The sequence below is a fragment of the Pristis pectinata genome, chromosome 2, assembly GCF_009764475.1.
Source record: "Pristis pectinata isolate sPriPec2 chromosome 2, sPriPec2.1.pri, whole genome shotgun sequence".
Lineage (NCBI taxonomy): Eukaryota > Metazoa > Chordata > Chondrichthyes > Rhinopristiformes > Pristidae > Pristis > Pristis pectinata.
In genome coordinates this window covers 2,871,873-2,898,395 of record NC_067406.1, presented here as the reverse complement: position 1 = coordinate 2,898,395, position 26,523 = coordinate 2,871,873, and the positions used below count along the sequence as shown (strand labels likewise).

Below are 26,523 nucleotides of genomic sequence, written 5' to 3'. Positions count from 1 at the left end.
CCTTTCACTGTTTCTCGGTACATGTGACAATACTAAACCAATCACCAACTCTGTTCCTTTTCCCACAGATGCTGCCTGACCTTCCGAGTATTTTCTGTTTTTAATTCCCACCCTAAACTGTCTCCTCCTCCACTGAAATGTTTCTTTCCTAAACCTATCCAGGCAGCCAATATTTGGTCACCTGCCCTAATATCTGCTCATAGTTCCATCAAACTTTGTTTTTGACGATGCTCCCGTGAATAATACAGTACTGTGCTATACTAACAGATGTAAGAGGTACGATGAGATAAGATTTCTTTATTAGTCACATGTACATCGAAACACACAGTGAAATGCATCTTTTGTGTAGAGTGCTCTGGGGGCAGGCTGCAAGTGTCACCACGCTTCCGGCGCCAACATAGCATGCCCACAACTTCCTAACCTGTATGTCTTTGGAATGTTGTACTGAAGTAAAAGGTCTGCCCATTGAAGCAAGAGACAGAACCCTCCACGGAGGATGAGAGGGCTGGGAGAGCTTGATACAGTAACAACAAATCACTCAACAGCGGTATAGGAAATATTGCAAGCCTTTATTCATGTACTGAGGTTTCAGAGAATGCAGGGGGGGGGAGCAAAATAATGATAGTTAACTTTCTGACGCACACACCACTTCTCAATCATGAACTACATCACAGCTATTTACAGTCTGCTTATGGGGAAGTGGGAAGAAGCCTGGGTTGACTGTGAGGAAGCTACGTTAACCAGGCTCAACAGGGGTGTGTTGGACCATCACCTTTACATGGAGAGTTGACAGAGGATTCTCCACAGGAAGTGTCTCAGCAGGTATCCCCACTAATGAGTGTGTGTGTCTGTGTCTGTGTGATTGTGTGTCTGTGTTTGTGCATGTTTCACATGTGTTTTGGGTGTGCGTGTCTATGAATGCCTGTGACTTCCTGTGTACCTGTCCATGGACAAGTGTCTATATCTGTGTCCATTTCTCTGTGCATCTGTCTGCCTGACTCTGTGTGTGTGTGTGAGTGTGTGTGTGTGTGTGTGTGTGTGTGTGTGTGCGTGCGCGCGCGCACGTGTACGCGCATCTGCGTGTCTGTGTGTGTGCGCATGCATGTCTGTGTGCATCTGTGTGTGCGTGCATGCATCAGTCTGTGTGCCTGTGTGTGTCTATCTGCCTGTGTTTATGTTCTTGAGCGTGTTTTTCAGTCTGCCTTTCTCAGTGTGTCTGTTGGTCTGTGTCCGAGTGTGTTTGTCCGTTCGCCTGTTTTTTGTCTGCCTGTCTCAGAGTTGGGGATAGATCAGACCGCTTCTCAGACAGGTAGAGCACCCCTGTGAATAAGGTCCTGGATGTAGGGGATGGTGGGGGCTACGGACACGTCCCAGTGAAAGTCGGTGATTCACAAGGGCAGGGGTGAAAGTGTAGAGATGTCATGGGTAAAGCACTGACCACATCTACCTTGCATTGACACGTGTGACATGTGTGACACCGTCATAATGCACAAAAGATGTTGCTAATAGCACGAACATCGGGGCTTCAGTGGGAAAACTCTGCAAACATTTTTTGCACGATAAGTCTCCGTTAGAGTGCAGTGGCAAACTTTCCACCTGAAAACATCAACAACTCCTCCCCGCAAAACCAGAACATGTCCTTTTCTCCACCTGCTCCCCCCGCACCATCATAGCTGAGAGGACCAACAATTCAAATCTTCATAGCCTCCTTTCTGCTTACAAGTTGAAGAGCCACATTGCAAAGAGGAACATCAAATAAATAAAAAAAAGTTTATTTTTTTCGGATAACTTTTAATATAATATATATTTATATATATACAGTGGATGGTTAAATGTCACTGGAAAAGAGTCACACTCTCCCATCCACATCCCGAAGTGCATTTTCAGATCCGGCCACCCATAACATTTTGCACAGGGCATCGTCAATGCGTTGGTCTGCAAATTGCTTCCCCCTTCTCCTTATGCTGTTGGAAATGTCCATGCTTTTGTGTAATCTCCTTAGTGCTCGCTCCTCTCTGCCCACATCTCCCTGGCTAGTCTTCTGAGGTGACATCTATGTCCTCGGGACTGGACTGTTTGGTGGCCAACCTCCAGCGGTTGACGTGATGGGAGCCTTTCTTCTTCTGCTGCGAGTCGGGACCCTCCTCCTCCAACTTCTGCCGCTTATATTTTGTTCTTCTGTTTTGGAACCACACCTTCACCTGCAATGAGGAGCAAGCCAGGCTCAGAGCTGAGGTATCAGGTTTAAATTCAAACAAAGCATTGTCACAGAGCAGAGTGGTGTGATGGTCATTAACTTCATCCACTGGCTTGGACCAATAAACACCAAGTTGGAGTTTAGACTTACCAGAACCAATCACAAATTTGAATTCAGTGTAATATTTTTTTTTAAAAGGAGCTGAACTTGGTGTGATAAATTGTTGTACTATCCCTGCACTACCTCAGTGCACTGTGTAGTGAAATTGTCTGTATGAATGGTACGCAAGACAAGTTTTTCACTGTACCTCGGTACCTGTGACAATAAGATAAGGTATCTTTATCAGTCACATGTACATCGAAACACACAGTGAAATGCATCTTTTGCGTCGAGTGTTCCGGGGGCAGCTCGCAAGCGTCGCCGCACTTCTGGCGCCAACATAGCATGCCCACAACTTCCTAACCCGTACGTCTTTGGAATGTGGGAGGAAACCGGAGCACCCGGAGGAAACCCACGCAGACACGGGGAGAACATACAAACTCCTTACAGACAGCGGCCGGAATTGAACCCAGGTCGCTGGTGCTACAAAGCGTTATGCTAACCGCTACACTACCATGCTTTACCAATTCACTATTATGAAAGGGCACCAAGCAGCACTGAAACAGGCCCTTCAGCCCACCAAGTCTGTGCTGACCATTTCTATACATCCCATTTTATTCTCCCCACATTCCCATCAACTCCCTCCAACTCGCCTACACACCAGTGGCAATTCACAGCAGCCAATTAACCTACCAACCCGCACATCTTTGGATTGTGGGAGGAAACTGGAGGACCCAGAGGAAACCCACACGGTCAGAAGGAGAACGTGCAAACTCCACACAAAAAGCACCCGAGGTCAGGATTGAACCTGCGTCACTGGAGCTGTGAGGCAGTGGCTCTGCTACCTGCTCACCTGTGGTGCCTCCTCACCCGATCCAGATCTACACGTGACTCCAATCCCAGGGCACTGTTTCATGCACTTCCCTCCAGATAAGCAAGAAGAATCAGCCCCGATTTTGTGATGAAGGGTCAGCAGCCCTATGCAAAATGTCCAGCCTTTCCCCACAACAATCCAGCAGCTTCAGGATTTCTAGGAATGTGAATGTCCTGCACTTCCTAACCAGCTACAGTCTGGCATCAGAGCAATGTGGAGGAACAGAGGGATCTTGGGGTCCATGTCCATCGATCCCTCAAGGTTGCCATGCAGGTCGATATGGTTGTTAAGAAGGCGTATGGAGTGTTGGCCTTCATTAGTTGGGATATTGAGTTCAAGAGCCGCGAGGTGATGTTGCAGCTCTATAGAACTCTGGCCAGACCACAACTGGAGTACTATATTCAGTTCTGGTCGCCTCATTATAGGAAGGATGTGGAAGCTTTAGAGATGGTGCAGAGGAGATTTACCAGGATGTCGCCTGGATTGGAGAGCATGTCTCATGAGAATAGGTTGAGTGAGCTAGGGCTTTTCTCTTTGAAGAGAAGGAGGATGAGAGGTGACTTGATAGAGGTGTACAAGATGATAAGAGGCATAGATCGAGTGGACAGTCAGAGACTTTTTCCGAGGCAACAATGGCTAACACGAGGGGACATAATTTTAAGGTGATTGGAGGAAGGTATAAGGGGGATGTCAGTGGTAAGGTTTTTACACAGAGTGGTGGGTGCATGGAACGCACTGCTGGCAGAGGTTGTGGGGGCAGATACATTAGGGACATTTAAGAGACTCTTAGATAGACACATGAATGATAGAGAAATAGGGAGCTATGTGGGAGGGAAGGGTTAGATAGATCTTAGAGCAGGACAAAATGTCAGCACAACATGGTGGGCCGAAGCGCCTGTACTGTGCTGTGGTGTTCTATGAAGTTCTATCAGACTCCTCCAGGGATGTGGCTTAACATTTTTGAGCCTGTTAGTGCACAGGCCTTGTTCTGTTCTCCCATCACACACATGACAGATCTACACCATGAACGCCTTGCTCTGGCCCAAGACCACACTGATGAGAATCAGAACAGCTTTGTCAGAAGATCCTGCTGAAATTCAGACTTAGTACATGGGTCAGCAGTGAGCATGATGAGCAGCTGACCATAAAATTTAAGTCCTCATCTTGTCAGTGTGACCTCCATTCAGACAACAGTGGTGGAGGCGGATACGATAGGGTCGTTTAAGAGACTTTTGTATAGGTACATGGAGCTGAGAAAAATAGAGGGCTATGGGTAAGCCTAGTAATTTCTAAGGTAGGGACATGTTCAGCACAACTTGGTGGGCCGAAGGGCCTGAATTGTGCTGTAGGTGTTCTATGTTTCTATGTTTCTAAGTAAAGGAACCACGATATATGCTGACACTCCGGTACAGTCTGAAGAGCAATGCATTGCCTGCAATGTCAGCATTAAGACCTCAGATGGAGAGGTATCTGGAATGCTCTGGCATCCTCTGAAATACTTTACATTTAACAAACTTCGGAGGGGAAATACAGCTCTGATGACCCTCACCAAATTTTGCAGATGCATCATAGAAAGCATCCTATCCGGATGCATCCCAGCTTGGTACGGCAACTGCTCTGCCTGAGACCAGGAGGAACTGCAGAGAGTTGTGGGCACAGCCCAGCACATCATGGAAACCAGCCTCCCCTCCATGGACTCTGTCTACACTTCTCACTGCCTCGGTGAAGCAACCAGCATAATCAAAGACCCCACCCACCCCGGACATTCTCCCTTCTCCCCCCTCCCATCGGGCAGAAGATACAAAAGTTTGAAAACACATACCACCAGGCTCAAGGACAGCTTCTATCCTGCTGTTATCATAGAACATAGAACAGTACAGCACAGTACAGGCCCTTCGGCCCACAATGTTGTGCTGAACGATATAAACCTAATCTATGATCAATCTAACCCTTCCCTCCTACACAGCCCATAACCCTCCATTTTTCTTACATCCATGTGTCTATCTAAGGGTCTCTTAAATGTCCTTGTTGTATCAGCCTCTACCACCACCCCCAGCAGTGTGTTCCAGGCACCCACCACTCTCTCTGTAAAGAACATACCTCTGACATCTCCGCTGAACTTTATTCTGCTCACCTTAAACTGACGTCCTCTGGTATTGGCCATTGCTGCCCTGGGGAAAGGGTGCTGGCTGTCCACTCTATCTATGTCCCTTATAATCTCTATCTATGTCCCTTATAATCTCTATCAAGTCACCTCTCATCCTGCATCACTCCAAAGGGAAAGTCCTAGCTCGCTCAACCTATCCTCATAAGACATGCTCTCCAATCCAGGCAGCATCCTGGTAAATCTCCTCTGCACCCTCTCTAAAGCTTCCACATCCTTCCTATAATGAGGCGACCAGAACTGAACACAATACTCAAAGTGTGGTCTGACCAGAGTTCTATAGAGCTGCAACATCATCTCACAGCTCTTGAACTCAATCCCCAACTAATGAAGGCCAGCACACCATACACCTTCTTAAGAATCCTGTCAACTTGTGTGGCAAGACTGTTGAATAGACTCTTCTACGATAAAGACGAACTCTTGATCTCCCAATCTACCTCATTGTGGCCCTTGCACTTTATTTGTCTACCCTGCACTGCACTTTCTCTGTAACTGTAACACTATATTCTGTTTTTTTTTCCCTTCTGTACTACCTTGATGTACTTACGTGTGGAATGATCTGTCTGGAGGGCACGCAAACAAAAGCTTTTCACTGTATGTGACAATAATAAACCAATTACCAGCTGTGTTGTGGGCAAGCCCAGCAGCCAGCTTCGAAACAAGGCCAAAGCACAGCAGATAAATGGTGAGGTGGTCTCATCAGTGAGGCTGCAACCTGATTGTTTTACCTGACCCAGAGGTGGGCTTTTGAATGCAATCTCTCTTTATCACCCAGACCGACTGTCATAGTAACACGTATGTAGTCTTTTGGATCTCCTGACCCTGCCCATGCACAGGGAGAATTCTACTAAATAATCCACTCTTTCCTCTGTGGTATGGTGCACATTTTATTCTTTCAAAGATTTATCTTCTTTCAAAGATGCTGGACACCATAACATCTCCTCTCTCACCATGTGTTGATTGGAGCTTTGTCAAACATCTTCTAGAAGTCCACAGATATTCCCACCAATTTACTAACCAAAAAGCAAACAACTCTTGTTTTCATTCCAGTCCTGAAGAAGGGTCCTGACCCAAAACGTTGACCATCTGCTTTTCTCCACGGATGCTGCCTGGTCTGTTTTTACATCTAGATTCCAGCATCCGCAGTCCTTTGCTTCTCTTGTTTTCTCCTTCCTCAGTTCCTCCTCTACTTTACTCTTTCTCTCGACAGGTTAGCGGCCAAAGACCAAACTTTCTTCAGCCCCTCTCAGTCGACACCAGTCAGTCATCCATCTTCTCCTGGTCTCCACCCTATCACATCCATTCTCCACGCCCTTCCCTGACTTCTCTGCAACTTAACTGTTTTGTGCTGTATGGTTGACCTCTGCTTGCTGTCCAATGAAAAATCACTGACTGAAACTTAATTTTGTTTCTCTCTCCACAGATGCTGTCTGATCCGAGTGTATAGAACATCGAACAGTGCAGCACAGGAACAGGCCCTTCGGCCCACGATGTTGTGCCAAACTAATTAAACTAGTAATTAAATGCCTAACTAATCTAATCCCTTCTGCTCAAACTATGTCCATATCTCTCCATTCCCTGCATATTCATGTGCCTATCCAAGAGCCCCTTTAACACATCTATTGTATCTGCCTCCACCACCACCCCTGGCAGCACATTCCAGGCACCCACTGCTCTCTGTGTAAAAAACTTGCCCCGCATATCTCCTTTGAACTTACCCCCTCTCACCTTAAATGAATGCCCTCCAGTATTAGACATTTCGACCCTGGGAAAAAGATCCCGGCTGTCTACTCTATCTCTGCCTCTCATAATCTTATAAACCTCAATCAGATCTCCTGTCAGCCTCTGCCGTTCCAGAGAAAACAACCCAAGTTTGTCCAACCTCTCCTTCGAGCTCATGCCCTCTTAATCTGAGAAGGGGTAGGTTCAGAACAGACGTGAGGGGTACGTTTTTACTGAGAGAGTGGTGGATGCCTGGAATGCGTTGCCTGATCGGGTGGTGGAGGCAAATTCTCTGGGGGCTTTTAAAGGGGGGCTTGGATGGGCACATGAATGAGAGGAGAATAGAGGGATATGGGCATTCTGTAGGTAGGAGGGAATAGCTATGTCAGCACAACATTGTGGGCTGAAGGGCCTGTTCTGTGGTGTGCTGTTCTATGTTCTGTGTTGTACGTTCTAATCCAGGCAGCATTCTGGTGAACCTCTTCTGCACCCTCTCCAAAGCCTCCACATCCTTCCTATAATGGGGTGACAAGCATTTTTTTGTTCTTCGTACCAAGTTGTTAATCTCCCCATGGATTTCAACCAAATCAGTCAGGCATAACCTACTCTTTATGAGAACATTCTGATTCTCACTAGTTTGTATTTTTCCAGGTACTAAGTCATTCTGCCCCTGGTTGTAGGTTCCAGCAGCTTCACCATTAACTGCTGAGTTTTTAGGTTCTGCTCTCCCCCGATTAGTCATTCCCCTCTGGTGTCCCAATGGTGAGGTTTCATCATCACGCCCAGGTTATTCCTGTGTTCATTCTAATCTTACTTTTTAATCACGTTTCTCTCCAGCTCCAGGGCAAGAGTTTTGACAGTTTCTAATTAAAGTCAGAAGAAATGGGAGAGTAGTTCAAACTGACATTTGGATTAACATTTAATATTTAACCAAATACTTTAAAGTTTTGAAAGAAACAGCAGATTACAGAAACTACCTGCAAGAATTTTCTTAATAAGGGTATAACTATTGTGATCTAATTCAGTCAGGAATTGTTATTTGGGTCTGGCTTGAGAAACGTATAAAAGTAAATAGTTACTGCAGAAGCACGGGTAAGTATAAAGTTGGGAAATTATCACAGAATCGTAGAATTGTACAGCACGGAACAGGCCATTCAGCCCAACTCATCCATGCTGACCACCCTCTGTATTAGTCCCATTGTAAAGCAGCCGACATAATCAAAGACCCCACCCACCCCGGACATTCTCTCTCCTCCCCCCTCCCATCGGGCAGAAGATGCAAAAGCCTGAAAGCATGTACCACCAGGCTCAAGGACAGCTTCTATCCCGCTGTTATAAGACTATTGAAAAATTCTCCAGCCCTCTTCTCGTTACCACCATCGGGGAGGAGTTACAGGAGCCTGAAGACCCACACTCAACGATTCAGGAACAGCTTCTTCCCCTCTGCCATCAGATTTCTGAACGGTCCATGAACCCATGAACACTACCTCGTTATTCCTTTTTCCTGCACTATTTGTTTTTGTAATTTATAGTAACTTTACGTCTTTGCACCATCGCAAAGCAACAAATTGTATCGGTTAGTGATAATAGATCTAATTCTTATTCTGATTCTAATAAGGTGAACTCCTGACCTCACAATCTACCTCACTGTGGCCTTGCACCTTATTGTCTGCCTGCACCGCACTTTCTCTGTAACTGTAACACTCTATTCTGCATTCTGTTATTGTTTCCCCTGTACTACCTCAATGCACTGATGTGATGAAATGATCTCTATGGACGGCATGCAAAACAAAGTTTTTCACTGTACCTCGGTACATGTGACAATAATAAACCAATTTACCAATTTCCAGGTTTATGTCCTAACCTCAACAGTACTCCCAAAATGCATCATGAGGGTGGGAGTCTGACACAGAGACAGAAGGATCGTTTTCATGGAATCCCATCCCTGAATTTCCCTTGAGATGAGCAGAAAGTTAAGCGACACACACTGGTGATTGTGCAGTCACACATTGACCATACCAGGTAAGGAAGGCACCTCATAGGTGTTTATCAACCACATGCAGTTTATAAAGTTAAGGCAGTATTTTATACTCTGCCCAGCTTTTTAATGCTTAATTCAAGCCAATGGGTTAAAAAATATAATGAATTTAAATGCAAACATTCATAATAGTGTTAAAATATAACAGGCCACGCTATATTTGGAGAGGATGTTTCCGTCAGTGGGAGAGTCCAGGATCCGAGGGCACAGCCTCAGAATGAAGGAACGTCCCTGCAGAACAGAGATGAGGAGGAATTTCTTCAGCCAGAGGGCGGTGAATCTGTGGAATTCGTTGCCACAGACGGCTGTGGAGGCCAAGTCATTTGGTGTGTTTAAGGCAGAGATTGATAGGTTCTTGATTGGTCAGGGGGTTAAAGGTTACATGGAGAAGGCCGAAGAATGGGGTGAGAAAGGTCAGCCATGACTGAATGGCGGAGCAGACTCGATGGGCCGAATGGCCTAATTCTGCTCCTATATCTTAGGGACTTATCGGGTTGTGTGTCTGGACTACACCCTCGCATGTGAAGATTTTTACAGTAGATGCCATAGTTTCATAGAGCACGGAAACAAGCCCTTCAGCCCAACTTGTCCATGCCAACCAAGATGCTTCTGTATCCCTCTAAACCTTTCCCATCCATGTGCCTGTCCAAATGTTTCTTAAATGTTGTTATTGTACCTGCCTCAACCACTTCCTCTTGGAAGCTCGTTTCATATACTGACCACCCTCTGGGTGAAAAAGTTGCCCCTCAGGTTCCTATTAAATCTCTCCCCTCTCACCTTAAACCTGTGCCCTCTAGTTCTTGATTCCCCAACCCTGGGAAAAAGACTGAGTGCATTCACCCTATCTATGCCCCTCATGATTTTATACACCTCTATAAGGTGAAAAACACGATGATGCTGGAGGAACTCAGCAGGCCAGGCAGCATCCGTGGAGAAAAGCAGGCGGTCAACGTTTCGGGTCAGGACCCTTCTTCAGGACTGAAGATAGGAAAAGGGGAAGCCCGATATATAGGAGGGAAAAGCAGAGCAGTGATAGGTGGACAACAGAGGGGAGGTGGGGTGGGCACAGGGTGGTGATAGGTAGATGCAGGTAAGAGATAGTGATGGGCAGGTGCGGGGGAGGAGGGGAGAGCAGATCCACCGGGGGAGGGGTCACAGGTGGGGAAGGAGAGGGAATTGGTGGGGGTAGAAAAAAGAGATAGGCTGGGAAAGGGAAGAGAGAAGAAGCCTGGTGGGTGGGGGAGGGAGGTTGTGGGGAAGGGGGTTGGGGATTGCTACAGAATGCAGATCTAGTGGAGGTCGGTGACCAGTGGTGTACCTCAGGAATCTGTACTGGGACCCTTGCTCTTTGTGACTTTTATAAACGACCTGGATGAGGAAGTGGAGGGGTGGGTTAGTAAGTTTGCGGATGACACGAGGTTGAGGGTGTTGTGAATAGTCTGGAGGGCCGTCAGAGGTTACAGAGGGACATAGATAGGATGCAAAGTTGGGCTGAGAAGTGGCAGATGCAGTTCAACCCAGATTAGTGTGAAGTGGTTCATTTTGGTAGGTCAAATATGATGGCAGAATATAGTGTTAATGGTAGGACTCTTGGCAGTGTGGAGGATCAGAGGGATCTTGGGGTCCGAGTCCATAGGACGCTCAAAGCGGCTGCGCAGGTTGACTCTGTGGTTAAGAAGGCATATGGTGTATTGTCCTTCATCAATCAGGGAATTGAATTTAGGAGCCATGAGGCATTGTTGCAGCTATATAGGTCCCTGGTCAGACCCCACTTGGAGTATTGTGCTCAGTTCTGGTCGCCTCACTACAGGAAGGATGTGGAAGCCATAGAGAGGGTGCAGAGGAGATTTACAAGGATGCAGCCTGGAATGCGGAGCATGCCTTATGAAAGCAGGTTGAGGGAACTCGGCCTTTTCTCCTTAGAGCGACGGAGGATGAGGGGGTACCTGAGAGAGGTGTATAAGATGATGAGAGGTATTGATCGGGTAGATAGTCAGAGGCTTTTCCCCAGGCACAAGAGGACATAGGTTTAAGGTGCTGTGGAGTAGATATAAAGGAGATGTCAGGGGTAAGTTTTTTACTCAGAGAGTGGCGAGTGTGTGGAATGGGCTGCCGGCAACGGTGGTGGAGGCAGATACGATAGAGTCTTTTAAGAGACTGTTAGATAGGTACATGGAGCTGAATAAAATAGAGGGCTATGGGTAAGCCTAGTAATATTTAGGGTAGGGACATGTTCGGCACAGCTTGGTGGGCTGAAGGGCCTGAATTGTGCTGTAATTGTTCTATGTTCTAGTGTTATAGTGGTGATAGGTAGATGCAGGTAAGAGATAGTGATAGGCAGGTGTGGGGGAGGAGGGGATAGGCAATCTCAGGAGACCCACATGATAAATGGCAGGGTGAGGGACATCTTGATCTGTCTTTATATGGAGGAGCAGTTGATCCAAGTGATATAGCCTTAGCTGGGACCATCAACACAGGAAGAATTGACAAGAGGATCCTTTTGGAGCTAACCAGGTCAGAAGCTGAACTGATCAAGATCCTGGGGATTGTTTGAATGGGACCTGAGCCACATATAGGGATAAGAAACTTAAGGAGGTGAATGGGAAAAGAGGACTTCCATCTCCAAAGCAACTGGGTCTGGGTTGGGGTGGGGTGCACCTAACCCAGCCAGGTCATAGAGTCATAGAGTTATACAGCACGGAAACAGGCCCTTCGGCCCAACTGGTCCATGGCGACCAAGATGCCCCATCCAAGCTAGTCCCATTTGCCTGCATTTGGCGCATAACCTTCTAAACCTTTCCGATTCATGTACCTGTCCAACTGTCTTTTAAAAGTTGTTAATGTACCTGCCTCAACCACTTCCTCTGGCAGCTCGTTCCACATACATACCGCCCTTTGTGTAAAGAAGTTGCCCCTGAAGTTCCTATTAAATCTTTCCACTCGCTCCTTAGACCTATGGCCCTGGGCTGGTGGTGACAAGTTTGGGAGGCGCTTTCAGCACCTGGACAAGTAACTGCAGTACATCCTGGGGGTGGTACACACTGCACGTAGAAAGCATAAGAAGGGAAATTAATGAATATTAGCAGGGAGCTGAAGTTTGATGATCAGGGAGGTGGGAGTGGAGAATGAAAGAGTAAAGGTTGGAGAGGAAATGGTCAAGGCACTAAAAGTAAAGCAAAGACAAGTTAAATCAGCAGAGGCACAACAGCATAAGCCAGTGAATGATCTGTATAGGGTTACAAGAACCACAGCAATGACTCCGAAAGGGAGCAGATCCTCAGTGATTGAGGCAAACATTTCAACGATGGCAAGGTACATAATGAGGATAAACAGGGAGCAGACACTGAATGGGTGGAATTGAGGCTGTCAATTACTTGTATATACGGCCTCGGGCAGCTCCTGTGGTGGGATGGACTGTATAAATGCAGTTTGGATAAGTATATAGCAATAGAAGAGAGCATATTTTAATTTTCATATAGATTTTTTTAACGGTAATTTTTCAGGATTTGGGTGTCGCTGGCAAAGCCATCATTTGTTGCCTGTCCCTAACTGCACTACAGAAGGAGAGGGTGAGCTACCTTAGAGCCATAGAGTCATACAGCATGGAAACAGACCCTTCGGTCCAACTGGTCCACCAAGATTCCCATCGAAGCTAGTCCCATTTGCCCGTGTTTGGCCCATATCCCTCTAAACCTTTCCTATCCATGTATCTTTCCAAGTGTCTTTTAAATGTAGTTAATGCCTCAACCGTTCCTCTGGCAGCTCGTTCCATATATTGACCACCTTCTGGGTGAAAATTTTGCCCCTCAGGTTCCTATTAAATTTCTCCCCACTCACCTTAAACCTACACTAGAGGTTCTCGATTCCCCAACCCTGGGAAACAGACTGAGTGCATTCACCCTGTCTATGCCCCTCATGATTTTATACACCTCTATAAGATCACCCCTCATCCTCCTACACTCCAATGAATAAGGTCCCAACTTGCTCAACCTCTCTCCATAACTCAGCCTCTGAAGCCCCAGCAACATCCCCGTAAATCTTGATCTGCTGCAGTCCTTTTGGTGAAGGTGCTCCCACAGTGCTGTTGGGGAGGGAGTTCCAGGGCTGATGGTGAAGGACCGGTGATATATTTCCAAGGTAGGATGGTGAATGACTTGGGGGATGTTCCCCCGCACATTGCAATTATCCTTCTGGGCTGAGGTGACAGTTTGGGAGGTGCTTTCAGAGTAGCCTAGCCAAGTAAGTGGAATATATTCTGTAGATGGTACTCACTGTGTGCCAGTGTTGGAGACAATTAATGTTTAGGGTGGTGAATGGGGTGCCAATCAAGCAGGCTTCACTAGGCCAATTACAGATCCACTGGGTTAAGGGGTTTGGGACCAGAGGACTTAGTTTTAGAATAAGAGGAAGGATATTTATATGGAGATGAGCTGTCCTGGGCCCAGCACATAGATGCAATCATCAGGAAAGCATGCCAGCATCCTTACTTTCTTAGAAGGTTAAGGAGGTTTGGCTTGTCACCGAACACTCTAACAAACTTCTACAGATGTACTGTTGAAAGTATCCTGACTGGTTGCATCGTGGTCTGGTACGGCAGTTCGAATGCACGGGAATGTAAGAAGTTGCAGAGAGTAGTGGACTCTGCCCAATACATAACGGGCACATCCTTCCCCACCATCGGGAGTATCTACAGGAGGTGCTGCCTCAAGAAGGCAACATCTGTCATCAAAGATCCCCACCATCCGGGCCATGCCATCTTCTCACAGCTCCCACCGGGCAGGAGGTACAGAAGCCTGAAGTCCCACACCACCAGGTTCAGGAACAGTTACTTTCCTTCAACCATTCAGTTCTTGAACCAACCGGCAAGACCCAAAACCCTAATCACTACCTCAGTGTAGCAACACTATGACCACTTTGATCTTTTTGCACTAAAATGGACTTTTTTTTGTTCTAATTGTGTTCTTTCTTGAAAAAAATTGTTTACAATCTATGTTTAATTTATGTTTTTCTTGTGAATGCTGCTTATCTGATGCTCTGTGCCTGTGATGCTGCTGCAAGTAAGTTTTTCATTGCACCTGTGCACACATGGACTTGTGTATGTGACAATAAACTCAACATTTTTGACTTTGAAGCCACTGCTTCTGAACTCTGCCACAAATTCCAATCATCTCTCTCCCTGAAGCTGGCCCAGAAGTTTCCTCACTCAGAAGTTGGCAAATCTTTGGAGTTCTCGACTACTGTGGGGCCTCAGTTGTGTTCATTTAAAACAAAGATCAATAGATAGTTCTCTGGGCTGTAAGGGAAATAAAGTGATGTGGTTTTAGTGCAGGAAAATGGTGCTGAGGTAAAAGTTCAGCTGTGATCTTGGTGAATGGGACAGGAGTCTAATTCTACTAGGGCAAATGGGGAATAAGTGCTGCAAGGGCCAAATGGCTGACTCCTGTTCCTAACGGAAATGTTCTTTAAGGATAAGGCAACAAAATAGATCAACAGTGCCTCAAAAGAGGGCATGGAAAGAAACTTAAGGAGGATATCAAAATCATCACAAAAACAATCTGCAAATCTCACAATCTACCTCATTATGACCTTCCATCTTATTGTCTGCCTGCACTGCACTTCCTCTGTAGCTGTAACACGATAAGGTAGATACAAAAGCTGGTACCACCAGGCTCAAGGACAGCTTCTTCCCTGCTGTTATAAGACTATTGAACGGTTGCCTAGTGCAATGAGATAGATCTTAAGACAAGATATCTAAGATATCTTCATTAGTCGCATGTATATCAAAACACACAGTGAAATACATCTTTTGCAGAGAGTGTTCTGGGGGCAGCCCACAAGTGTCGCCACACTTCCGGCGCCAACATAGCATGCCCGCAACTTCCTAACCCGTATGCGTTTGGAATGTGGGAGGAAACCGGAGCACCCGGAGGAAACCCACGCAGACACGGGGAGAACATACAAACTCCTTACAGACAGTGACCGGAATTGAACCCAGGTTGCTGGCGCTGTAATAGTGTAACGCTAACCGTTACACTACCGACCTCACAATCTACCTTGTTATGATCTTGCATCTTATTGTCTGCCTGCACTGCACTTTTTCTGTAACTGTAACACTTTATTCTGCATCCTGTTATTGTTTTACCCTGTACTACCTCAATGCACTGTGTAATGAATTGATCTGTATGAATAGTTTCATTGTGCCCTGGTACATGTGACAATAATAAACCAACTCACCAAAAAGGGGTATCAGGAAAAACATCAGAACCTTGGAAAGGGGTAATGATAAAACTATAAACTAATAAAATTACTGGCACATTGAATGCTAACTTTGTATGACTATTTATATCAGAGGAAGATGATTAGCATTCATGATATCCCAAGGAAACTAATATTAAACCTAGGTTAAAACTAAGACATTGAATATTTTTTTTAATATTCATTCAAGGGATGTGGACTTTGCAGGCTGAGCCAGCATTTAATTGCCTGTCCCTAGTTCCCCATGAGAAGGTGATGGTGAGCTGCCTTCTTGAACCTCTGCAGTCCTTGAGGTGTGGGTGTCCCCCAGTGCTGTTAGGGAGGGAGTTCCAGGACTTTGACCCAGCGACGGTGAAGGAACGGCGATATATTTCCCAGTCAGGATGGTGTGTGGCTCAGAGGGCAACTCCCAGGGGGTGGTGTCCCCCGTGCTTTGCTGCCCTGTCCTTCTAGCTGGTAGAGGTGGTGGGTTTTGAAGGTGCTGTCTAACTACATTTATATAAAGCATTTTATGCTCTCTCGGCAACAGCCCACAATATATGAGATGAAAATTAAGTAGGGTATAAGTGAGACAAAAACCAAGGCAAAACACTGGAGGTAAAACGTTGATTTTAAGGGGAAGAGATTGGAAGGAGTGAATATGAATTGAAGATACTTACAGACAAATAAAGAGATGAAGCAGCAGTGGTTAACAAAGTCCTGGGGAACTCTATCCCATTAACTACCCAGTAGTAGATAAACAAAGAAATAAGCCGAGAACTGAAACTACAGATCACACACGAGTACATCGACAACAAGGAGAGGATGCTGCTGGGAATGAGTAAAGACACAGAGAACAAATAAGGGGGAGGAGGCTAATCCCACCATGGTGTCTGGGGAATTTAAACTCCAATAACTGCTGAATTAAAAAAATACTTGGACAGGAACCACGAAATGATCAGATTGTTGTGAAAACCCCAACTAGTCCACTGATGTGCTTCAGAGAAGAAAGTCTGCTGTCCTCAGCTGCTCTGGGCTCTCTACGACTCCAGACCCAGCAACACCGATGGCTCTCGCTGTTGTCCTAGTTCAGGGGCATTTCGGGATTGACAATAAATACAGGCACTGCCGCAACAAATTTAGATTATCAAGAAATATGAAAATTAGCATTCTGCAGAAACACACATAAATCACAGGGCCACTAAAAGATGCACACAACAATGACAACAAAATGCCAGGAACATTAGAGTCATCGGGTCATACAGAACAGGAACAGGCCGTTCGTCCAGATGACCAAGGTGCCTGCCTAAACCAGTCCCAATTGCCTGCGTTTGACTCATTTCCCTCTAAGCCTTCCCTTTCTATGTCCCCATCTAAATGTCTTTTAAACATGGTAACTGTACCTGCCTCTACCACCGGCAGCTCGTTCCACACACCCACCACCCTCTGTGTGGAAAACCTGCCCCTCAGGTCCCCTTTAAATCTTTCCCCTCTCACTTTAGAACTATGCCCTTTAGTTTTACACTCCCCTACCCTGGGAAAAACCCTGTGACCACCCACCTTATTTATACCCCTAACGATCTTATAGACCTCTATAAGGTCACCCCTCAGCCTCCTATGCTCCAGGGGAAGAAGTCCCAGTTTATCCAGCCTCTCTTTGTAACTCAAGCCCACCAGTCCTGGTAACATCCTTGTGAATCTGGAGGTCTGAGGGAACTGGAACTGACACAGGGCAGGCATTGGCAATTACCATTGTCACATGTTCTGAGGTACAGTGAAAAGCCATGCAGACAGATCATTCCACACATAAGTACATTGAGGTCGTAGGAGGGAAAAGCAGAGCAGTGATAGGTGGACAAAAGAGGGGAGGTGGGTGGGCACAGGGTGGCGATAGGTAGATGCAGGTAAGAGATAGTGATGGGCAGATGCGGGGGAGGAGGGCAGAGCAGATCCACCGGGGGATGGGTCAAAGGTAAGGAGAGAGAGGGAAGGGGGGGGGGTAGAAACAAGAGAGAGAGGTTGGGAAAGGGAAGAAGAGAAGAATTTAAATTTTAAATTTTATTTACAGCGTGGTAACAGGCCCTTCTGGCCCAACGAGTCCGCGCCGCCCATTTTTTAAACTCAAATTAACCTACCCGTACGTCTTTGGAATGTAGGAGGAAACCGGAGCTCCCGGAGGAAACCCACGCAGACACGGGGAGAACGTACAAACTACTTACGGACAGCGACGGGAATCGAACCCCGATCACTGGCGCTGTAATAGCATCGCGCTAACTGCTACACTGCCGCATGGGGGGGGTGGTTGTGGGGAAGGGGGGTGGGGATTACCACAGAATGCAGAATATAGTGTTATAGTTACAGTGCAGGTAAACAAATAAAGTATAAGGGCCATGGCGAGGTAAATTGAGAGATCAAGAGGTCATCTTTATTGTGCAAGAGGTCTGTTCAAGTGTCTGATAACAGCGGGATAGAAGCTGTCCTTGAGCCTGGTGGTACGTGTTCTCGTTTTTGTATCATCTGCCCGAAGGAAGTGGGGAGAAGAGAGAATGACCAGGGTGCGAGGGGTCCTTGATTATGTTGGCTGCTTTCCCGAGGCAGCGGGAAGTGTAGACGGTGTCACTGGAGGGGAGGCTGGTTTTCATGATAGACTGGGCTGTGTCTGCAACTCCCTGCGACTTATTGCACCTCGGTAGAGTCAGGAGCAAGATTGTAGAGGAGAGGTTTGCAAGTTGAGTCGGCAGTAAGGAAGGCAAATGCAATGTTAGCATTCATTTTGAGAGGACTAGAATATAAAAGCAAGGGTGTAATGCTGAGGCTTTATAAGGCCACATTTGGAGTATTGTGAGCAGTTTTGGGCCCCATATCTAAGGAAGGATGTGCTGGTGTTGGAAAGGGTCCAGAGAAGGTTTACAAGAATGATCCCAGGGATGAAAGACTTAATGTATAAGGAGCGTTTGATGGCTCTGGGCCTGTACTCACTGGAGTTTAGAAGGATGAGGGGGCATCTCATTGAAACCTACCGAATATTGAAAGGCCTGGATAGAGTGGATGTGGAGAGGATGTTTCCAGTAGTGGGAGAGTCTAGGACCAGAGGGCACAGCCTCAGAATAGAGGGACGTCCCTTTAGAACAGAGATGAGGAGGAATTTCTTTAGCCAGAGGGTGGTGAATCTGTGAATTCATCGCCACAGGGGGCTGTGGAGACCAAGTAATTGGATGTATTTAAAACGGAGGTTGATAGGTGCTTGATTAGTAAGGGCGTCAAAGGTTACGGGGAGAAGGCAGGAGAATGGGGTTGAGAGGGAAAAATAAATCAGCCATGATTGAATGGCAGAGCAGACTCGATGGGCTGAATGGCCTAATTCTCCTCCTGTGTCTTATGGTCTAGTGTTGCTGGAGCAGCTTGGCAGAGAAATGGGAATCTGAGCATGGATTCAGGAATTTAGGTACAATAAGAAAGTTTGTAAGGCAGAAGAAATAGGCAGAGCTTAACAGTAAGGAGTGCAGTGGTAAGGCTGATGAACTGAGGGACAAGTAGATATTTAGAAATATAATATCACTGATATTACTGAAAGCTGGTTAAAGAAGGGTAGCTCAACATTCCTGCCTCTCAAATGAAACACAGAATGGGATAAATGAAGGTGGGGGGATGTACAAGGGTGGTAAGGCAATGTTATTTCAAAAAAACAATTTCAATGGTGATATGTCTGAAAGGTCAGTGACCGAGGTCACACAAGCTGAACTGCGGAAGGTTTCTGAACATGTATATGGACACCCAAACAATCAGAGGGAGATGGAGAAGCAAGGAAATTTCTGAAATATTGCAAAAAATACTAGGAGAGTAAAAGCAGGGGACTGGAACAGTGCAGCGGTTAGCGTAACGCTTTACAACGCCAGGGACCCAGGTTCAATTCTGGCTGCTGTCTGTAAGGAGTTTGTACGTTCTCCCCGCGTCTGCGTGGGTTTCCTCCGGGTGCTCCGGTTTCCTCCCACATTCCAAAGACGTATGGGTTAGGAAGTTATGTTGGCGCTGGAAGCGTGGCGACACTAGCGGGCTGCCCCCAGAACATTCTACGCAACGATGTATTTCAGATGTGTTCCGATGTACATGTGACTAATAAAGATATCTTATCTCATCTTATGGGAGGTTACGATGCACAAGTTGGCTGCCTCATCCTATACACGACAACAGTGGCTACATTTCAAACTACAACTTTCTGTAAAGTGCCTTTTGACGTCACGAAAGGTGCTATGGGAATGCAATTGTTTCTTTTCCAGTTGCTCATTGTGACCACAGCATCTCAGAACCAATTTCCTTCATTATTCCCATATTGCTTAATTCCCTTAATGTCCAGAAATCTATCGATCTTTGCTTTGAACGAACTGAATGACTGATCCTCCACAGCTCTCCAGGATTGAGAATTCCAAAGGTTCATCACCCTCTGAGTGAAGAAGTTTCTCTTCATCTCAGTCCTAAACACATTATGTCCAGTCCTAGACTCCTCAGCGAAGGGAAACACCCTCTCTGCATCATGTCTGCCAAGCCCTTTGAGAACTTTCCCCCTGGGTATGTTGCAGCTTTATAAAACTCTGGTTAGGTCACATCTGGAGTATTGCATGCAGTTCTGGTCACCCCATTACAGGAAGGTTGGGGAGGCTTTGGAGAGGGTGCAGAAGAGGTTCACCAGGATGCTGCCTGGATTAGAGGGCATTAGCTACAAGAAGAGATTGGACAAATTTGGCTTGTTCTCTCTGGAGCGGAGGAGGCTGAGGGGAGACCTGATAGAGGTTTATAAGATTATAAGAGGCATAGATAGGGTAGACAGTCAGAATCTTTTATCCCCAGGGTAGAAATGTCAAATACCAGAGGACACACATTTAAGCTGAGAGGGGGAAAGTTTAAAGGAGATGTGCGGGGCAATTTTTTTTACACAGAGAATAGCAGGTGCCTGGAACAGGCTGCCGGGGGAAGTGGTGGAAGCAGATATGATAGTGGCAATTATGAGGCTTTTAGATGAATATACAGGGGATGGAAGGATGTGGATCATGTGCAGGCAGAAGAGATTTAGTTTAATTCAGCATCGTGTTCAGCACAGACATTGTGGGCCGAAGGGCCTGTTCCTGTGCTGTACTGTTCTATGTTCTATGTATTAAGATAAAATAAGATAAGATATTTTTACTAGTCACATGTACATCGAAACACACAGTGAAATGCATCTTTTGTGTAGAGTGTTCTGGGGGTAGCCCGCAAGTGTCGCCACACTTCCGGCGCCAACATAGTGTGCCCACAACTTCCTAACCCGTACGTCTTTGGAATGTGGGAGGAAACCGGAGCATCCGGAGGAAACCCACGCAGACACAGGGAGAACGTACAAACTCCTTACAGGCAGTGGCCTGGATCTGCATGCATCACAATTGGTACGGCAACTGCTCTGCCCGGGACTGCAGGAAACTGCAGAGAGCTGTGGACACAACCCAGCACATCACAGAAACCAGCCTCCCCTCCATCTGTCTACACTTCTCATTGCCTTGGTGAAGCAGCCAGCATAATCAAAGACCCCACCCACACGGGACATTCTCTCTTCTCCCCCCTCCCATTGGGCAGAAGATACAAAAGCCTGAAAGCACGTACCACCAGGTCAAGGACAGCTTCTATCCCGCTGTTATAAAACTATTAAACAGTCCTCTTGTACAATAAGCTGGACTCTTGACCTCACAATCTATCTCATCATGGCCTTACACCTTATTGTCTGCCTGCACTGCACTTTCTCTGTAACTGTAACACTTTACTCTGCATTCTGTTATTGTTTTCCCTTGTACTACCTCAATGCACTGTTGGAATAAAATGATCTGCATGGATGGCATGCAAAACTAAGTTTTGTGCTATACAGTAGTGTAACGGTTAGCGTAACACTATTACAGTGCCAGCAACCCGGGTTCAATTCAACTCAGGACCGCAAGAAACTGCAGAGAGTTATGGACACATCCCAGCACATCACAGAAACCAGCCTCCCCTCCATGGACTCTGTCTACACTTCTCATTGCCTTGGTGAAGCAGCCAGCATAATCAAAGACGCCAACCACCCGGGTCATTCTCTCTTCTCCCCTCTCCCATCAGGCAGAAGATACAGGAGCCTGAGGGCACGTACCACCAGGCTCAAGGACAGCTTCTATCCCATGGTGATAAGACTATTGAACGGTTCCCTGAGACGATAAGATGGACTCTTGACCTCACAATCTACCTCGCTATGACCTTGCACCTTATTGTCTACCTGCAATGCAGTTCCCTGTAGCTGTAACACTTTATTCTGCATTATGTTATTGTTTTTACCCTGTACTACCTCAATGCACTGCGTAATGAATTGATCTGTATGAACGGTATGCAAGACAAGTTTTTCACTGTACGTCAGTACAAGTGACAATAATAAACCAGTACCAATACCAATTCCAGCTGCTGTCTGTAAGTCATTTGTACGTTCTCCCCGTGACTGCATGGGTTTCCTCCGGGTGCTCTAGTTTCCTCGCACATTCCAAATACGTACGGGTTAGGAAGTTGTGGGCATGCTCTGTTGGCACCAGAAGTGTGGTGACACTTGTGGGCTGCCCCCAGAACACTCTACACTAAAGGATGCATTTCACTGTGTGTTTCGATGTACATGTGACTAATGAAGATATCTTATACATCAGTATATGTGACATTAATAAACCAATTTACCGATTTATTTATCTATCTCCACCTTAAATAATAATCTGGCCTCCACCTCCCTCAAAGGCAGAGAATTCCAAACATTCACTGCGCTGTAAGAGAAGTTTCTGCACATTCATCTGCTCCCCTTATTCTACCAGTCAAAGAGTTCCAACAGATAAATAGTACCTTAATGCTTCTCGTAGCTTCTCAAAGGGAATCAGGGTACGTTCCCTTTTCTCCCCTCACATGACAAAGAGAATCACAAAGGAAGTGTTATATTTATCTGCAGCACCGTATCTCCTGTCGGTAACATCCCAAAGGGCAAGTCAACATGAGTTACAATTACCTACAGCTTCAGCACTGTCGATAATTGACCGCTGTAGATTCTTAACCGCTCAGTATTTCTAAGTTGTCAGTGTATGTCTGCAACACCCTGTACACCCAGATGACCAGAAATTTCCTCCAACTAATATTGCAAAGAACAAAGTCCTTTTTAGAATAACATCAGGATATGCTGGAAACACTCAGCAGTTTTTCTTTGTCAGAACATATTCAAGAGTCACAGAGCACTACAGCACAGAAAAAGGCCCTTCAGCCCATCTCGTCCATGCCGACCTGATCTTCTGCCCAGTCCCATCTACCTGCACCTGGACCAGATGGATTGGAGAGCGTCTTATGAGCATAGGTTGAATGAGTTAGGGCTCTTCTCTCTGGAGTGGAGGAGGATGAGAGTTGACTTGATAGAGGTGTACAAAATGATGATGATAAGAGGCATAGATCGAGTGGACAGTCAGAGACTTTTTCCCAGGGTGAAAATGGCTAACACGAGGGGACATAATTTTAAGGTGATTGGAGGAAGGTATAAGGGGGATGTCAGGGGTAAGTTTTTTACACAGAGAGTGGTGGGTGTGTGGAACGCACTGCCGGCAGAGGTTGTGGGGGCAGATACATTAGGGACTTTTAAGAGACTCTTAGATAGCCACATGAATGATATGTGGGAGGGAAGGGTTAGATAGATCTTAGAGCAGGATAAAATGTCAGCCTAACATTGTGGGCTGAAGGGTCTGTACTGTGCTGTAATGTTCTATGTTCTATATCCCTCCACACCCCTCCCATCCATGTACCTATCCAAACTTCTCTTAAATGTTACAATTGAATCAACCACTGCCATTGGCAATGCATTCCACACTCACACCACCCTCTGAATGAAGTAGTTCCCCCTCAGATTCCCCTTAAATATTTCACCTTTCACCCTGAACCTATGACCTCCAGTTCTAGTCTCACCCAACCTCAGGGGGAAAAGCCTGCATGCGTTCAGCCTATCTATACCCCTCATAATTTTGTGTACCTCTAAAAGATCTTCTCTCATTCTCCTGCACTCCAGGGAATAAAGTCATAACCTATTCAACCCATCCCTGTAACTCAGGTCCTCAAGTCCCAGCAACATCCTTGCAAATTTTCTCTGCACTCTTTCAAGCTTATTGATATCTTTCCTGTAGGTAGGTGACCAGAACCGCACACAATCCTCCAAATTTGGCCTCCCCAACATCTTGTACAACTTCAACATAACATCCCAACTCCTGTACTCAATGCCCTGATTTAAGAAGGTCAAAGTGCCAAATGCTCCCTTTACCACCCTATCATAGAACATAGAACATAGAACAGCACAGCACAGTACAGGCCCTTCGGCCCACAATGTTGTACCGACATAGTTAACCCCTCCTACCTACAGAATGCCCACATCCCTCCATTTTCCTCTCATTCATGTGCCCATCCAAACCCCTTTTAAAATCCCCCAATGAATTTGCCTCCACCACCCTATCAGGCAACGCATTCCAGGCATCCACCACTCTCTCAGTAAAAAACGTACCCCTCACGTCTGTTCTGAACCTACCGCCTCTCACCTTAAATGCATGCCCTCTGGTATTGGATCGCTCAATAATGGGAAAAAGATATTGCTTGTCCACCCTATCTCTGCCCCTCATCATTTTATACACTTCCAACAGATCACCCCTCAGCCTCCGCCGCTCCAGAGAAAAGAGCCCAAGTTTGTCCAGCCTCTCCTGATAGCACATGCCCTCTAATCCAGGCAGCATCCTAGTAAACCTCCTCTGCACCCTCTCTAAAGCCTCGACATCCTTCCTATAGGGAGGTGACCAGAATTGCACGCACCTGTGACGCCACTTTCAAGGAACAATGGATCTGTATTCCCAGGTCCCTCTGTTCTACCACACACCTCACTGCCCTACCATTCACTGTGTAAGTCTTACCCTGGTTTGTCCTCCCAAAGTGCATCACCTCACACGTGTCTGCATTAAATGCCATCTGCCATTTTACAGCCCATTTTCCCACTGGTCCAGATCATGCTGCAAGCTTTGATAACCTTCCTCGCTATCCAATACGCCCCCAATCTTGGTGTCAGCCGCAAATTTGCTGATCCAGTTTACCACATTATCATCTAAACCATTAATATAGATGATAAACAACAACAGACCCAGCACCGATCCCTGCGGCACACCACTAGTCACAGGCCTCCAGTCAGAGAGACAACCATCTACTACCACTCTCTGGCTTCTCCCGCTAAGCCAATGTTGAATCCAATTGACGACTTCATCCTGAATGCCAAGCAACTTAACCTTCTGGAGCAGCCTCCCATGAGGAACTGTGTCAAAGGCCCTGCTAAAGTTCATGTTGACAACGTCCACCACCCTTCCCTCATCAACCTTCTTAGTAACCTCCTCGAAGAGCGTGATAAGATTGGTTAGACATGACCTACCACGCACAAATCCACGTTGACTATCCCTAATCAGGCCCTGTCTATCCAAATACTTATATATCCTGTCCCTCATAATGCCTTCCAATAATTTACCCATGACTGACGTCAGGCTCACTGGTCTATAATTCCCCGGCTTATTCTTAGAATCCTGAAACATAAACTGTTCTGCTTTCTTCAGATGCTGCCTGACCTGCTGAGTGTTTTCAAAATTTTCTGTTTTTAATACAGATTTCCAGCATCTGCAATTTTTTTATTGCTTTTTTTTTGGGACTGTCACAGAGTAGTGTTCCTGGCCACCATTTCCATGCCACCCCCCAGAAACTGTTGACAATCCTGGTGCCAGATCTGACCTCTAGACAAACTTACAACCACATATCTGTGCCATGATGGAGATTGCCAGCTTCTATCTGAGTGCTATCCAATCCTTCTACCATTGCTTCACCTTATCTGCTGATGAATCAATGCCTTGGTTCCCTCTGAACAACTAGTCCAATGGTCTACCCTCCATTAGCCCAATATTACCCAAACACGGCTGCCTGTACCCTAACCTACAACAAACCCTGTTCATCCACCATCTCCATGTTTATTGACCCATGCTCGCTACACCTAAAACAACTGCCCCATCTTAAAGTTCTCATTGCTTGTTCTTCTATCACGAGAACCAGCCTCCCCTCCATGGACTCTGTCAACACTTCTCGCTGCCTCAGGAAAGCAGCCAACATAATCAAGGACCCCTCCCACCTCAGACATTCTCTTTTCTCCCCTCTCCTGTCAGGCAGAAGATACAAAAGCCTGGAAGTACATACCACCAGGCTCAAGAACAGCTTCTATCCCGTTGTTATCAGACTCTTGAAAAGAACTCCCATACACTAAAAGATGAACTCTTGATCTTCCAATCTACCTCATTATGGCCCTTGCACTTTATTTGTCTGCCTGCACTGCACTTTCTCTGTAACTGTAACACTATATTCTGCATTCTGTTTTCTTTTTACTACCTCGATGTGCTTATGTATGGAATGATCTGTCTGGATGACGTGCACACAAAAGCTTTTCACTGTATTTCGGTACATGTGACAGTAATAAACCAATACTAATAACTGTCTCCACAACCTCGAACCAATCACTGTGTCCACCTCCAGCCATTTACCTTCTGCGGTCCCTACTCCTCTCAAGTTCAATTGCTGTAGCATTGTAGCTGTCCCTCTCACTGCCCAGGTCCCAGCCTCTAGAATTCCCTTCCTAAACATCTCCACACCACTCCTATAAAACCAACACTCTGACCAGCTACCTCTCATCAATCTAGTCACGATAAAACCATCAAAAGATGGTGCATGAATAAAACCTTGTGAAATCTCAAAAGGAACTGAAGGTAATGAGATGAATTAATATGCAACGTTTCAACCTCACTCATTCATTCCAAAAGGAACAACAGAGCTGGTGCTTTGGGCTTTACTGATGTAGGTGTTCGGGTTTTCCACTTGTAGGATGTGGGTGTCACTGGCAAGGACAGCATTTATTGCCTATCCCTCATTGCCCTTGAGAAGTTGGTGTTGAACCACCTTCGTGAACCGCTGCAGTTTGTGCGGTGAGCGTTCGCAGGCAGTGTTGTTGGTGTTGGTACTCTCGGTGGTGCGGGATCAGTTGCCGGAGCCCGATCTGTCTCCGCAAGGATCAGATGGAGAGCTGCGGGGAGCCTGGACAGGAACACACTGTGCTCTGACAGGCGCTGAGT

At 46.3% G+C, this 26,523-nt stretch overlaps 1 protein-coding gene across 1 annotated transcript in view; it reads right to left on the bottom strand.

Moving 5' to 3' along the window:
• Positions 1 to 550: 550 nt before the first annotated feature.
• emx1 (empty spiracles homeobox 1) overlaps positions 551 to 26,523 on the bottom strand; it is a 45,052-nt gene continuing 19,079 nt past the window's right edge. The window contains exon 3 of the mRNA XM_052038915.1: positions 551 to 2,201. Within this exon, the coding sequence (XP_051894875.1) occupies positions 2,034 to 2,201 (168 nt within the window). The 3' untranslated portion in view covers positions 551 to 2,033. The remainder of the gene's footprint in view (positions 2,202 to 26,523) is intronic.